The sequence below is a fragment of the Trematomus bernacchii genome, unplaced genomic scaffold (assembly GCF_902827165.1).
Source record: "Trematomus bernacchii unplaced genomic scaffold, fTreBer1.1, whole genome shotgun sequence".
Taxonomy (NCBI): domain Eukaryota; kingdom Metazoa; phylum Chordata; class Actinopteri; order Perciformes; family Nototheniidae; genus Trematomus; species Trematomus bernacchii.
In genome coordinates this window covers 28865-41048 of record NW_022987829.1, presented here as the reverse complement: position 1 = coordinate 41048, position 12184 = coordinate 28865, and the positions used below count along the sequence as shown (strand labels likewise).

The window sequence follows — 12184 nt, the reverse complement described above, 5'->3', positions numbered from 1 at the left end:
GTGCAGTGAGGTTCATGGCTGCTGAGGCTCTGACTCTTCAGGTTTACAAATATTATATTTTGACCTAAACCAAAATATAATATTATTTTCAAAAGCTTTTTTTGTCTGATGCTTCGATTAATTTTAAACAGACAGTTCAACAAAAGGATACCCAAAAAATGTCATTTGATCATTTAAATATTGAATTGTTCTCTCTTAGTAAGATCCCATTTTCAATCAAATGGTGGTCTTACCTTGACTTGAAGATGAAGTCCATTTTCCTATCCTTCTGGACAAACATTTCTATTACTTTTTTGTAAAAGTCCTCCTTATGTTCTTGTAGTTTCAAAAGTCTATCATAAATCTAATCCATAGATTTATGATAAAAAAATGATAAAAGTAGGGTAGACATGTGGATGTTATCCGGCTGAACAAAACGTGCATTTATCTAACAGGTACGTTTCCCACAGATCTTATTTCCAGCTATTTTCTAAAATCCTCTGGAGAAATCTCATTGCTTTTTTGTCGAGGGAAGCCATGCGCAGCTTACTTCCTGGTTTTAGGACGCGTCACTGCAGCTCTCTCGTCTCCTCTTCACACACCACACTTTTCGCGGCACACGTACTTACAGCCAATCAGCTCTGAATGATGTGAGATGACGTATGGTGGGGATGGCAGCTCAGTGCCCCTCTGGTCATTATTTTTTTGCCACACACATTAAATAGGAAAATACTCTGAGCATGCGCAGTGTAGTTTTTACAGTCACCGTTCACTTCACAGTGAGAGGAAGGGGCATGATCAGGTTTTGTCCCACATGGCTCTAAACAGCTCAATAGGCACACACTGTGACTGTCAGCGGGGGGGGGGGGGGGGGGGGGGATACACTGTGGGTGGGACTAAGACACGAGGATAGGAGTCGAGGAGGGGAGTCGAGGAGGGGAATTGGTGAAATGAGAAAGGGCCCCTGAACACACCACAGTGTTATCTATCTAGTGTTAAAGATGTGACCCTGAACACATCACAGTGTTATATATCTGGAGTTAAAGATGTGACCCTGAACACACCACAGTGTTATCTATCTGGTGTTAAAGATGTGACCCTGAACACACCACAGTGTTATCTATCTAGTGTTAAAGATGTGACCCTGAACACACCACAGTGTTATCTATCTAGTGTTAAAGATGTGACCCTGAACACACAACAGTGTTATCTATCTAGTGTTAAAGATGTGACCCTGAACACACCACAGTGTTATCTATCTAGTGTTAAAGATGTGACCCTGAACACACCACAGTGTTATCTATCTAGTGTTAAAGATGTGACCCTGAACACACAACAGTGTTATCTATCTAGTGTTAAAGATGTGACCCTGAACACACCACAGTGTTATCTATCTGGTGTTAAAGATGTGACCCTGAACACACCACAGTGTTATCTATCTAGTGTTAAAGATGTGACCCTGAACACACCACAGTGTTATCTATCTGCTGTTAAAGATGTGACCCTGAACACACCACAGTGTTATCTATCTGGTGCTAAAGATGTGACCCTGAACACACAACAGTGTTATCTATCTAGTGTTAAAGATGTGACCCTGAACACACCACAGTGTTATCTATCTGCTGTTAAAGATGTGACCCTGAACACACCACAGTGTTATCTATCTGGTGCTAAAGATGTGACCCTGAACACACCACATTGTTATCTATCTGTTGTTAAAGATGTGACCCTGAACACACCACAGTGTTATCTATCTGCTGTTAAAGATGAACACCACAGTACAATAAGTGTAAAAATCACTGATTAGAGAAAAAGCAAAGAACACACCATGTGACTGCAGCGTGACACAGCGTCAGATAACAGGAAGTGTGTCTGGATCTGAGACAGCAGACTATTGATCCTGATGAAAGAACATACATAACACTCATCTGTTTGCAACTCACATATATCTTATCAATATTCCAATGACTGTATATAAACTATTCTGCACAGTTTCTATCATATTCTGTTTCTACTATATTCTATTTTATTTTACTTACTTGTACTATTCGATCTGTGTTATTGGGTAGCTCTGTGGGAGGAGCCTGGGTCCTCAGATGTTCATTGTCATGACTACACTGTAGCTCTGTGGGAGGAGCCTGGGTCCTCAGATGTTCATTGTCATGACTACACTGTAGCTCTGTGGGCGGAGCCTGTGACCTCAGATGTTCATTGTCATGACTACACTGTAGCTCTGTGGGAGGAGCCTGTGACCTCAGATGGTCATTGTCATATCTACACTGTAGCTCTGTGGGAGGAGCCTGGGACCTCAGATGTTCATTGTCATGACTACACTGTAGCTCTGTGGGAGGAGCCTGGGACCTCAGATGTTCATTGTCATGACTACACTGTAGCTCTGTGGGCGGAGCCTGGGACCTCAGATGTTCATTGTCATGACTACACTGTAGCTCTGTGGGAGGAGCCTGGGACCTCAGATGTTCATTGTCATGACTACACTGTCGCTCTGCACACATGACACTAAAAGCCTTGAACCTTGAGATGAGGAGTGTGTGTCCACAGCAGAGGACTCCACTGAGCAGCACACACACACTGTCCCTACTCCACGGTGCAGAGGACACATGAGGGAGCCATCCTCCTGACAGACTCTCATCCTCCAGAGGCTGGAGGGCAGCCAATGAGCCGTCTGACAGCTCCGGCCAATGGCTGCTCTCTGTCGCCACCATGATCGATACACATATGCAGGTATAAGTGTTTTAAAAGCACAGAGGGAGAGTGCTACTCCATTTCCCTCTGCTTCATTTATTAATGCACTTCCACTTTGCTCTCATTGGTGGGAAGTTACAAAGTACTTCACTTCAGTCTTTCTTCAGAATCAGAATCCTTTATTTGTCCCTCAACAGAGAAATGACCAATATTACAACAGCAGAAACCCCATTCAAAAAAAGAATATATACGTACTAACATTTGATCCTTTTTGTATCAATGCAAATGTATTCCATTAGTTTAGCCCAAGCCGTTTAGTCCTTCCTTTAGAAAATAAAAGCACACCACCCGATGAAATGTCTCCCTGTGATTCTCATTACCTTCACCCTTAAAGCAGTCCCATGCAGTACAAGAGCACAGAGCAGAAAACCCACTATCCCACGTATCGTATTTCTACTTCACAGTTTGGGATAACGTCTCTGGGAGGCTTCATTCAGAAGTTACAATCATTTCACATTTTGAACATCCATGTCTTACTTCAAATGAAGTATTCACCAGTTCAATAAATATCCTATGAGCTCATAGTCATGTGACTTTTTCCCACTTCGCAATTTTGCAAGGTTAGCCCAAAACGTTTAAATGGATGTGAAGTCGTGACAATACTAAAAGTATTACTATAACTTCTTTTAAATTAGTTTGATTAATGTCTCCTTATAGCTTTGTGAAGCACCTTGAGATGACGCTGTTTTTAAAGTGAGCTATATGCATGTATTATTATTACTGAGGTTTCATGTTTTTAACCCACTGATTGAATTAGAATAGTCCAACGAATCAAAGAATCCTTGTGTTCCTAATTTGTATAAATGAACAGAAATCTCTCAACCCTTTATGGGGCACACGTGGGTCAACAGAACGTCCACCATATTCTTAATAATGGGAGGTAGCGGGTGGATGTTGTGACCCAAGTCATGGGCAAGAACCATCTCCCAGGCATCGACCCAGTGAACATTCAGTCCTTTGAACACGGATCTGAGCACACGATCAATCTGCATGGAGTACCAGTCGCTGTATGATTGCGACATATAAAGAGTCATATCTGTGGGGGCTCCGCTCCGCATGATGACCACGGTGTTCGGAGCGCGCTCCAGCAGCTGCTGCACCGCACTGCGGATGCTCAGCAGCCTCCGGATGTACATCTCTATTGGTAATGGGCCGAAGTGTGCCCAGACGCCAACGACCACAACAGTGTCTGCGCCTCCCATCAAGCCATGGAGTTCGTTGGCGATGTAGCGCAGCTGTCTGACCAGCACCGTGCTGGTAGTGAGCGGGGGGGGGCGTGGCAGCGCCACGTCATCAGGATGTTGTGCGCATGGTCCACGAGCATCAGGGGGCCAACCTTCACCGTCACGTGAAGGTTGGCCTGACCTACAAGGACACAGAAAAGATATGTGAAGAATTCAAGACACATCTTTTTAGATCAGCTTTTTATTAGCAACTTGAAATGTTCTTTTAGTCTTCATTATTTACTTTTATATTGTTTCATTCATTTTATATATTTTTATTTTATTTCTGTTGTTCACTTTGTTTTATGGGGTTTTATGTTACACTGCTGCATCGACTCAGTTGTCTTGTCTCTTATCTGTCGGAGAGAAACCGTATTGTATTTGTATCATCATGCCTCTCACCTCCTTGTGTTCAACTGATCACATGTTATATGTTTCGCTGCATGGACCTTTTAAACCTCTCAAATCATCTGAGGGGAATTCCTAGTTGTTTGTTTTGAACTTGTGAAGTGTCATTTTGTACTTTGAGCTGCATGTGTTGTATGAAAAGTGCTATATAAATAAAGCTTTATTATTATTAAATGCAACAGTTGCCAGGCCTTCATGTGGATCACTAACTACCTGGTATCTTCTGGCTTAAGAATTCAAACCACTGCCTGACGGTGGAGTCTCCGTAAAGGTGGAGTTTCTTGGCCTTCAGACACTTTATGGTGGCAGGGTTGTCAAACTGGCGAGCTGTGGGGCTCCCTCGTGCCTTCCAGACTCCCTTGTAGTAATGGCCGCTGGGTCCGGGTGTCACGATGAGGCTCTTATGCTCTGCTTGATCTGAGAGGGAGTTAGAGGACAACGGTTTTATTAGAGGAACATATTCTGCTGATGTTCAGGTGTATATCAGTGTGTAGTGTCTCTACTTTAAAGAGTTCAGCTTCCCTGCTGATGTTCAGGTGTATAGTCAGTATGTGTGTCTCTACTTTAAAGAGTCCTCTCCTGCTGATGGTTCAGGTGTATATCAGTGTGTAGTGTCTCTACTTTAAAGAGTCCTCTCCTGCTGATGTTCAGGTGTATATCAGTATGTAGTGTCTCTACTTTAAAGAGTCCTCTCCTGCTGATGTTCAGGTGTATATCAGTATGTAGTAGTCTCTACTTTAAAGAGTCCTCCTCTGCTGATGTTCAGGTGTATATCAGTATGTAGTGTCTCTACTTTAAAGAGTCTCTCCTGCTGATGTTCAGGTGTATATCAGTATGTAGTGTCTCTACTTTAAAGAGTCCTCTCCTGCTGATGTTCAGGTGTATATCAGTATGTAGTGTCTCTACTTTAAAGAGTCCTCTCCTGCTGATGTTCAGGTGTATATCAGTATGTAGTGTCTCTACTTTAAAGAGTCCTCTCCTGCTGATGTTCAGGTGTATATCAGTATGTAGTGTCTCTACTTTAAAGAGTCCTCTCCTGCTGATGTTCAGGTGTATATCAGTATGTAGTGTGTCTCTACTTTAAAGAGTCCTCTCCTGCTGATGTTCAGGTGTATATCAGTATGTAGTGTCTCTACTTTAAAGAGTCCTCTCCTGCTGATGTTCAGGTGTATATCAGTATGTAGTGTCTCTACTTTAAAGAGTCCTCTCCTGCTGATGTTCAGGTGTATATCAGTATGTAGTGTCTCTACTTTAAAGAGTCCTCTCCTGCTGATGTTCAGGTGTATATCAGTATGTAGTGTCTCTACTTTAAAGAGTCCTCTCCTGCTGATGTTCAGGTGCTATATCAGTATGTAGTGTCTCTACTTTAAAGAGTCCTCTCCTGCTGATGTTCAGGTGTATATCAGTATGTCGTGTCTCTACTTTAAAGAGTCCTCTCCTGCTGATGTTCAGGTGTATATCAGTATGTAGTGTCTCTACTTTAAAGAGTCCTCTCCTGCTGATGTTCAGGTGTATATCAGTATGTCGTGTCTCTACTTTAAAGAGTCCTCTCCTGCTGATGTTCAGGTGTATATCAGTATGTTGTGTCTCTACTTTAAAGAGTCCTCTCTTGCTGATGTTCAGGTGTATATCAGTATGTAGTGTCTATACTTTAAAGAGTCCTCTCCTGCTCATGTTCAGGTGTATATCAGTATGTAGTGTCTCTACTTTAAAGAGTCCTCTCCTGCTGATGTTCAGGTGCATATCAGTATGTAGTGTCTCTACTTTAAAGAGTCCTCTCCTGCTGATGTTCAGGTGTATATCAGTATGTAGTGTCTCTACTTTAAAGAGTCCTCTCCTGCTCATGTTCAGGTGTATATCAGTATGTAGTGTCTCTACTTTAAAGAGTCCTCTCCTGCTGATGTTCAGGTGTATATCAGTATGTCGTGTCTCTACTTTAAAGAGTCCTCTCCTGCTGATGTTCAGGTGTATATCAGTGGTGTAGTGTCTCTACTTTAAAGAGTCCTCTCCTGCTGATGTTCAGGTGTATATCAGTATGTTGTGTCTCTACTTTAAAGAGTCCTCTCCTGCTGATGTTCAGGTGTATATCAGTATGTAGTGTCTCTACTTTAAAGAGTCCTCTCCTGCTGATGTTCAGGTGTATATCAGTATGTAGTGTCTCTACTTTAAAGAGTCCTCTCCTGCTGATGTTCAGGTGTATATCAGTATGTAGTGTCTCTACTTTAAAGAGTCCTCTCCTGCTCATGTTCAGGTGCATATCAGTATGTAGTGTCTCTACTTTAAAGAGTCCTCTCCTGCTGATGTTCAGGTGTATATCAGTATGTCGTGTCTCTACTTTAAAGAGTCCTCTCCTGCTGATGTTCAGGTGTATATCAGTATGTAGTGTCTCTACTTTAAAGAGTCCTCTCCTGCTGATGTTCAGGTGTATATCAGTATGTAGTGTCTCTACTTTAAAGAGTCCTCTCCTGCTGATGTTCAGGTGTATATCAGTATGTAGTGTCTCTACTTTAAAGAGTCCTCTCCTGCTGATGTTCAGGTGTATATCAGTATGTAGTGTCTCTACTTTAAAGAGTCCTCTCCTGCTGATGTTCAGGGTGTATATCAGTATGTAGTGTCTCTACTTTAAAGAGTCCTCTCCTGCTGATGTTCAGGTGTATATCAGTATGTAGTGTCTCTACTTTAAAGAGTCCTCTCCTGCTGATGTTCAGGTGTATATCAGTATGTAGTGTCTCTACTTTAAAGAGTCCTCTCCTGCTGATGTTCAGGTGTATATCAGTATGTAGTGTCTCTACTTTAAAGAGTCCTCTCCTGCTGATGTTCAGGTGTATATCAGTATGTAGTGTCTCTACTTTAAAGAGTCCTCTCCTGCTGATGTTCAGGTGTATATCAGTATGTAGTGTCTCTACTTTAAAGAGTCCTCTCCTGCTGATGTTCAGGTGTATATCAGTATGTAGTGTCTCTACTTTAAAGAGTCCTCTCCTGCTGATGTTCAGGTGTATATCAGTATGTAGTGTCTCTACTTTAAAGAGTCCTCTCCTGCTGATGTTCAGGTGTATATCAGTATGTAGTGTCTCTACTTTAAAGAGTCCTCTCCTGCTGATGTTCAGGTGTATATCAGTATGTAGTGTCTCTACTTTAAAGAGTCCTCTCCTGCTGATGTTCAGGTGTATATCAGTATGTAGTGTCTCTACTTTAAAGAGTCCTCTCCTGCTGATGTTCAGGTGTATATCAGTATGTAGTGTCTCTACTTTAAAGAGTCCTCTCCTGCTGATGTTCAGGTGTATATCAGTATGTAGTGTCTCTACTTTAAAGAGTCCTCTCCTGCTGATGTTCAGGTGTATATCAGTATGTAGTGTCTCTACTTTAAAGAGTCCTCTCCTGCTGATGTTCAGGTGTATATCAGTATGTAGGTCTCTACTTTAAAGAGTCCTCTCCTGCTGATGTTCAGGTGTATATCAGTATGTAGTGTCTCTACTTTAAAGAGTCCTCTCCTGCTGATGTTCAGGTGTATATCAGTATGTAGTGTCTCTACTTTAAAGAGTCCTCTCCTGCTGATGTTCAGGTGTATATCAGTATGTAGTGTCTCTACTTTAAAGAGTCCTCTCCTGCTGATGTTCAGGTGTATATCAGTATGTAGTGTCTCTACTTTAAAGAGTCCTCTCCTGCTGATGTTCAGGTGTATATCAGTATGTAGTGTCTCTACTTTAAAGAGTCCTCTCCTGCTGATGTTCAGGTGTATATCAGTATGTAGTGTCTCTACTTTAAAGAGTCCTCTCCTGCTGATGTTCAGGTGTATATCAGTATGTAGTGTCTCTACTTTAAAGAGTCCTCTCCTGCTGATGTTCAGGTGTATATCAGTATGTAGTGTCTCTACTTTAAAGAGTCCTCTCCTGCTGATGTTCAGGTGTATATCAGTATGTAGTGTCTCTACTTTAAAGAGTCCTCTCCTGCTGATGTTCAGGTGTATATCAGTATGTAGTGTCTCTACTTTAAAGAGTCCTCTCCTGCTGATGTTCAGGTGTATATCAGTATGTAGTGTCTCTACTTTAAAGAGTCCTCTCCTGCTGATGTTCAGGTGTATATCAGTATGTAGTGTCTCTACTTTAAAGAGTCCTCTCCTGCTGATGTTCAGGTGTATATCAGTATGTAGTGTCTCTACTTTAAAGAGTCCTCTCCTGCTGATGTTCAGGTGTATATCAGTATGTAGTGTCTCTACTTTAAAGAGTCCTCTCCTGCTGATGTTCAGGTGTATATCAGTATGTAGTGTCTCTACTTTAAAGAGTCCTCTCCTGCTGATGTTCAGGTGTATATCAGTATGTAGTGTCTCTACTTTAAAGAGTCCTCTCCTGCTGATGTTCAGGTGTATATCAGTATGTAGTGTCTCTACTTTAAAGAGTCCTCTCCTGCTGATGTTCAGGTCCTGCTGATGTTCAGGTGTATATCAGTATGTAGTGTCTCTACTTTAAAGAGTACTCTCCTGCTCATGTTCAGGTGTATATCAGTATGTAGCGTCTCTACTTTAAAGAGTCCTCTCCTGCTGATGTTCAGGTGTATATCAGTATGTAGTGTCTCTACTTTAAAGAGTCCTCTCCTGCTGATGTTCAGGTGTATATCAGTATGTCGTGTCTCTACTTTAAAGAGTCCTCTCCTGCTGATGTTCAGGTGTATATCAGTATGTAGTGTCTATACTTTAAAGAGTCCTCTCCTGCTGATGTTCAGGTGTATATCAGTATGTAGTGTCTCTACTTTAAAGAGTCCTCTCCTGCTGATGTTCAGGTGTATATCAGTATGTAGTGTCTCTACTTTAAAGAGTCCTCTCCTGCTGATGTTCAGGTGTATATCAGTATGTAGTGTCTCTACTTTAAAGAGTCCTCTCCTGCTGATGTTCAGGTGTATATCAGTATGTAGTGTCTCTACTTTAAAGAGTCCTCTCCTGCTGATGTTCAGGTGTATATCAGTATGTAGTGTCTCTACTTTAAAGAGTCCTCTCCTGCTGATGTTCAGGTGTATATCAGTATGTAGTGTCTCTACTTTAAAGAGTCCTCTCCTGCTGATGTTCAGGTGTATATCAGTATGTAGTGTCTCTACTTTAAAGAGTCCTCTCCTGCTGATGTTCAGGTGTATATCAGTATGTAGTGTCTCTACTTTAAAGAGTCCTCTCCTGCTGATGTTCAGGTGTATATCAGTATGTAGTGTCTCTACTTTAAAGAGTCCTCTCCTGCTGATGTTCAGGTGTATATCAGTATGTAGTGTCTCTACTTTAAAGAGTCCTCTCCTGCTGATGTTCAGGTGTATATCAGTATGTAGTGTCTCTACTTTAAAGAGTCCTCTCCTGCTGATGTTCAGGTGTATATCAGTATGTAGTGTCTCTACTTTAAAGAGTCCTCTCCTGCTGATGTTCAGGTGTATATCAGTATGTAGTGTCTCTACTTTAAAGAGTCCTCTCCTGCTGATGTTCAGGTGTATATCAGTATGTAGTGTCTCTACTTTAAAGAGTCCTCTCCTGCTGATGTTCAGGTGTATATCAGTATGTAGTGTCTCTACTTTAAAGAGTCCTCTCCTGCTGATGTTCAGGTGTATATCAGTATGTAGTGTCTCTACTTTAAAGAGTCCTCTCCTGCTGATGTTCAGGTGTATATCAGTATGTAGTGTCTCTACTTTAAAGAGTCCTCTCCTGCTGATGTTCAGGTGTATATCAGTATGTAGTGTCTCTACTTTAAAGAGTCCTCTCCTGCTGATGTTCAGGTGTATATCAGTATGTAGTGTCTCTACTTTAAAGAGTCCTCTCCTGCTGATGTTCAGGTGTATATCAGTATGTAGTGTCTCTACTTTAAAGAGTCCTCTCCTGCTGATGTTCAGGTGTATATCAGTATGTAGTGTCTCTACTTTAAAGAGTCCTCTCCTGCTGATGTTCAGGTGTATATCAGTATGTAGTGTCTCTACTTTAAAGAGTCCTCTCCTGCTGATGTTCAGGTGTATATCAGTATGTAGTGTCTCTACTTTAAAGAGTCCTCTCCTGCTGATGTTCAGGTGTATATCAGTATGTAGTGTCTCTACTTTAAAGAGTCCTCTCCTGCTGATGTTCAGGTGTATATCAGTATGTAGTGTCTCTACTTTAAAGAGTCCTCTCCTGCTGATGTTCAGGTGTATATCAGTATGTAGTGTCTCTACTTTAAAGAGTCCTCTCCTGCTGATGTTCAGGTGTATATCAGTATGTAGTGTCTCTACTTTAAAGAGTCCTCTCCTGCTGATGTTCAGGTGTATATCAGTATGTAGTGTCTCTACTTTAAGAGTCCTCTCCTGCTGATGTTCAGGTGTATATCAGTATGTAGTGTCTCTACTTTAAAGAGTCCTCTCCTGCTGATGTTCAGGTGTATATCAGTATGTAGTGTCTCTACTTTAAAGAGTCCTCTCCTGCTGATGTTCAGGTGTATATCAGTATGTAGTGTCTCTACTTTAAAGAGTCCTCTCCTGCTGATGTTCAGGTGTATATCAGTATGTAGTGTCTCTACTTTAAAGAGTCCTCTCCTGCTGATGTTCAGGTGTATATCAGTATGTAGTGTCTCTACTTTAAAGAGTCCTCTCCTGCTGATGTTCAGGTGTATATCAGTATGTAGTGTCTCTACTTTAAAGAGTCCTCTCCTGCTGATGTTCAGGTGTATATCAGTATGTAGTGTCTCTACTTTAAAGAGTCCTCTCCTGCTGATGTTCAGGTGTATATCAGTATGTAGTGTCTCTACTTTAAAGAGTCCTCTCCTGCTGATGTTCAGGTGTATATCAGTATGTAGTGTCTCTACTTTAAAGAGTCCTCTCCTGCTGATGTTCAGGTGTATATCAGTATGTAGTGTCTCTACTTTAAAGAGTCCTCTCCTGCTGATGTTCAGGTGTATATCAGTATGTAGTGTCTCTACTTTAAAGAGTCCTCTCCTGCTGATGTTCAGGTGTATATCAGTATGTAGTGTCTCTACTTTAAAGAGTCCTCTCCTGCTGATGTTCAGGTGTATATCAGTATGTAGTGTCTCTACTTTAAAGAGTCCTCTCCTGCTGATGTTCAGGTGTATATCAGTATGTAGTGTCTCTACTTTAAAGAGTCCTCTCCTGCTGATGTTCAGGTGTATATCAGTATGTAGTGTCTCTACTTTAAAGAGTCCTCTCCTGCTGATGTTCAGGTGTATATCAGTATGTAGTGTCTCTACTTTAAAGAGTCCTCTCCTGCTGATGTTCAGGTGTATATCAGTATGTAGTGTCTCTACTTTAAAGAGTCCTCTCCTGCTGATGTTCAGGTGTATATCAGTATGTAGTGTCTCTACTTTAAAGAGTCCTCTCCTGCTGATGTTCAGGTGTATATCAGTATGTAGTGTCTCTACTTTAAAGAGTCCTCTCCTGCTGATGTTCAGGTGTATATCAGTATGTAGTGTCTCTACTTTAAAGAGTCCTCTCCTGCTGATGTTCAGGTGTATATCAGTATGTAGTGTCTCTACTTTAAAGAGTCCTCTCCTGCTGATGTTCAGGTGTATATCAGTATGTAGTGTCTCTACTTTAAAGAGTCCTCTCCTGCTGATGTTCAGGTGTATATCAGTATGTAGTGTCTCTACTTTAAAGAGTCCTCTCCTGCTGATGTTCAGGTGTATATCAGTATGTAGTGTCTCTACTTTAAAGAGTCCTCTCCTGCTGATGTTCAGGTGTATATCAGTATGTAGTGTCTCTACTTTAAAGAGTCCTCTCCTGCTGATGTTCAGGTGTATATCAGTATGTAGTGTCTCTACTTTAAAGAGTCCTCTCCTGCTGATGTTCAGGTGTATATCAGTATG

General features: G+C 41.6%; 1 protein-coding gene across 1 annotated transcript in view; it reads right to left on the bottom strand.

Annotated features, from left to right (window-relative positions):
* Positions 1 to 3560: 3560 nt before the first annotated feature.
* The window catches only part of LOC117500005 (NXPE family member 3-like), a 28333-nt gene continuing 19709 nt past the window's right edge, over positions 3561 to 12184 (bottom strand). The window contains 3 exon segments of the mRNA XM_034152720.1: positions 3561 to 4013; positions 4016 to 4107; positions 4584 to 4790. Of these exon segments, the coding sequence (XP_034008611.1) occupies positions 3561 to 4013; positions 4016 to 4107; positions 4584 to 4790 (752 nt within the window).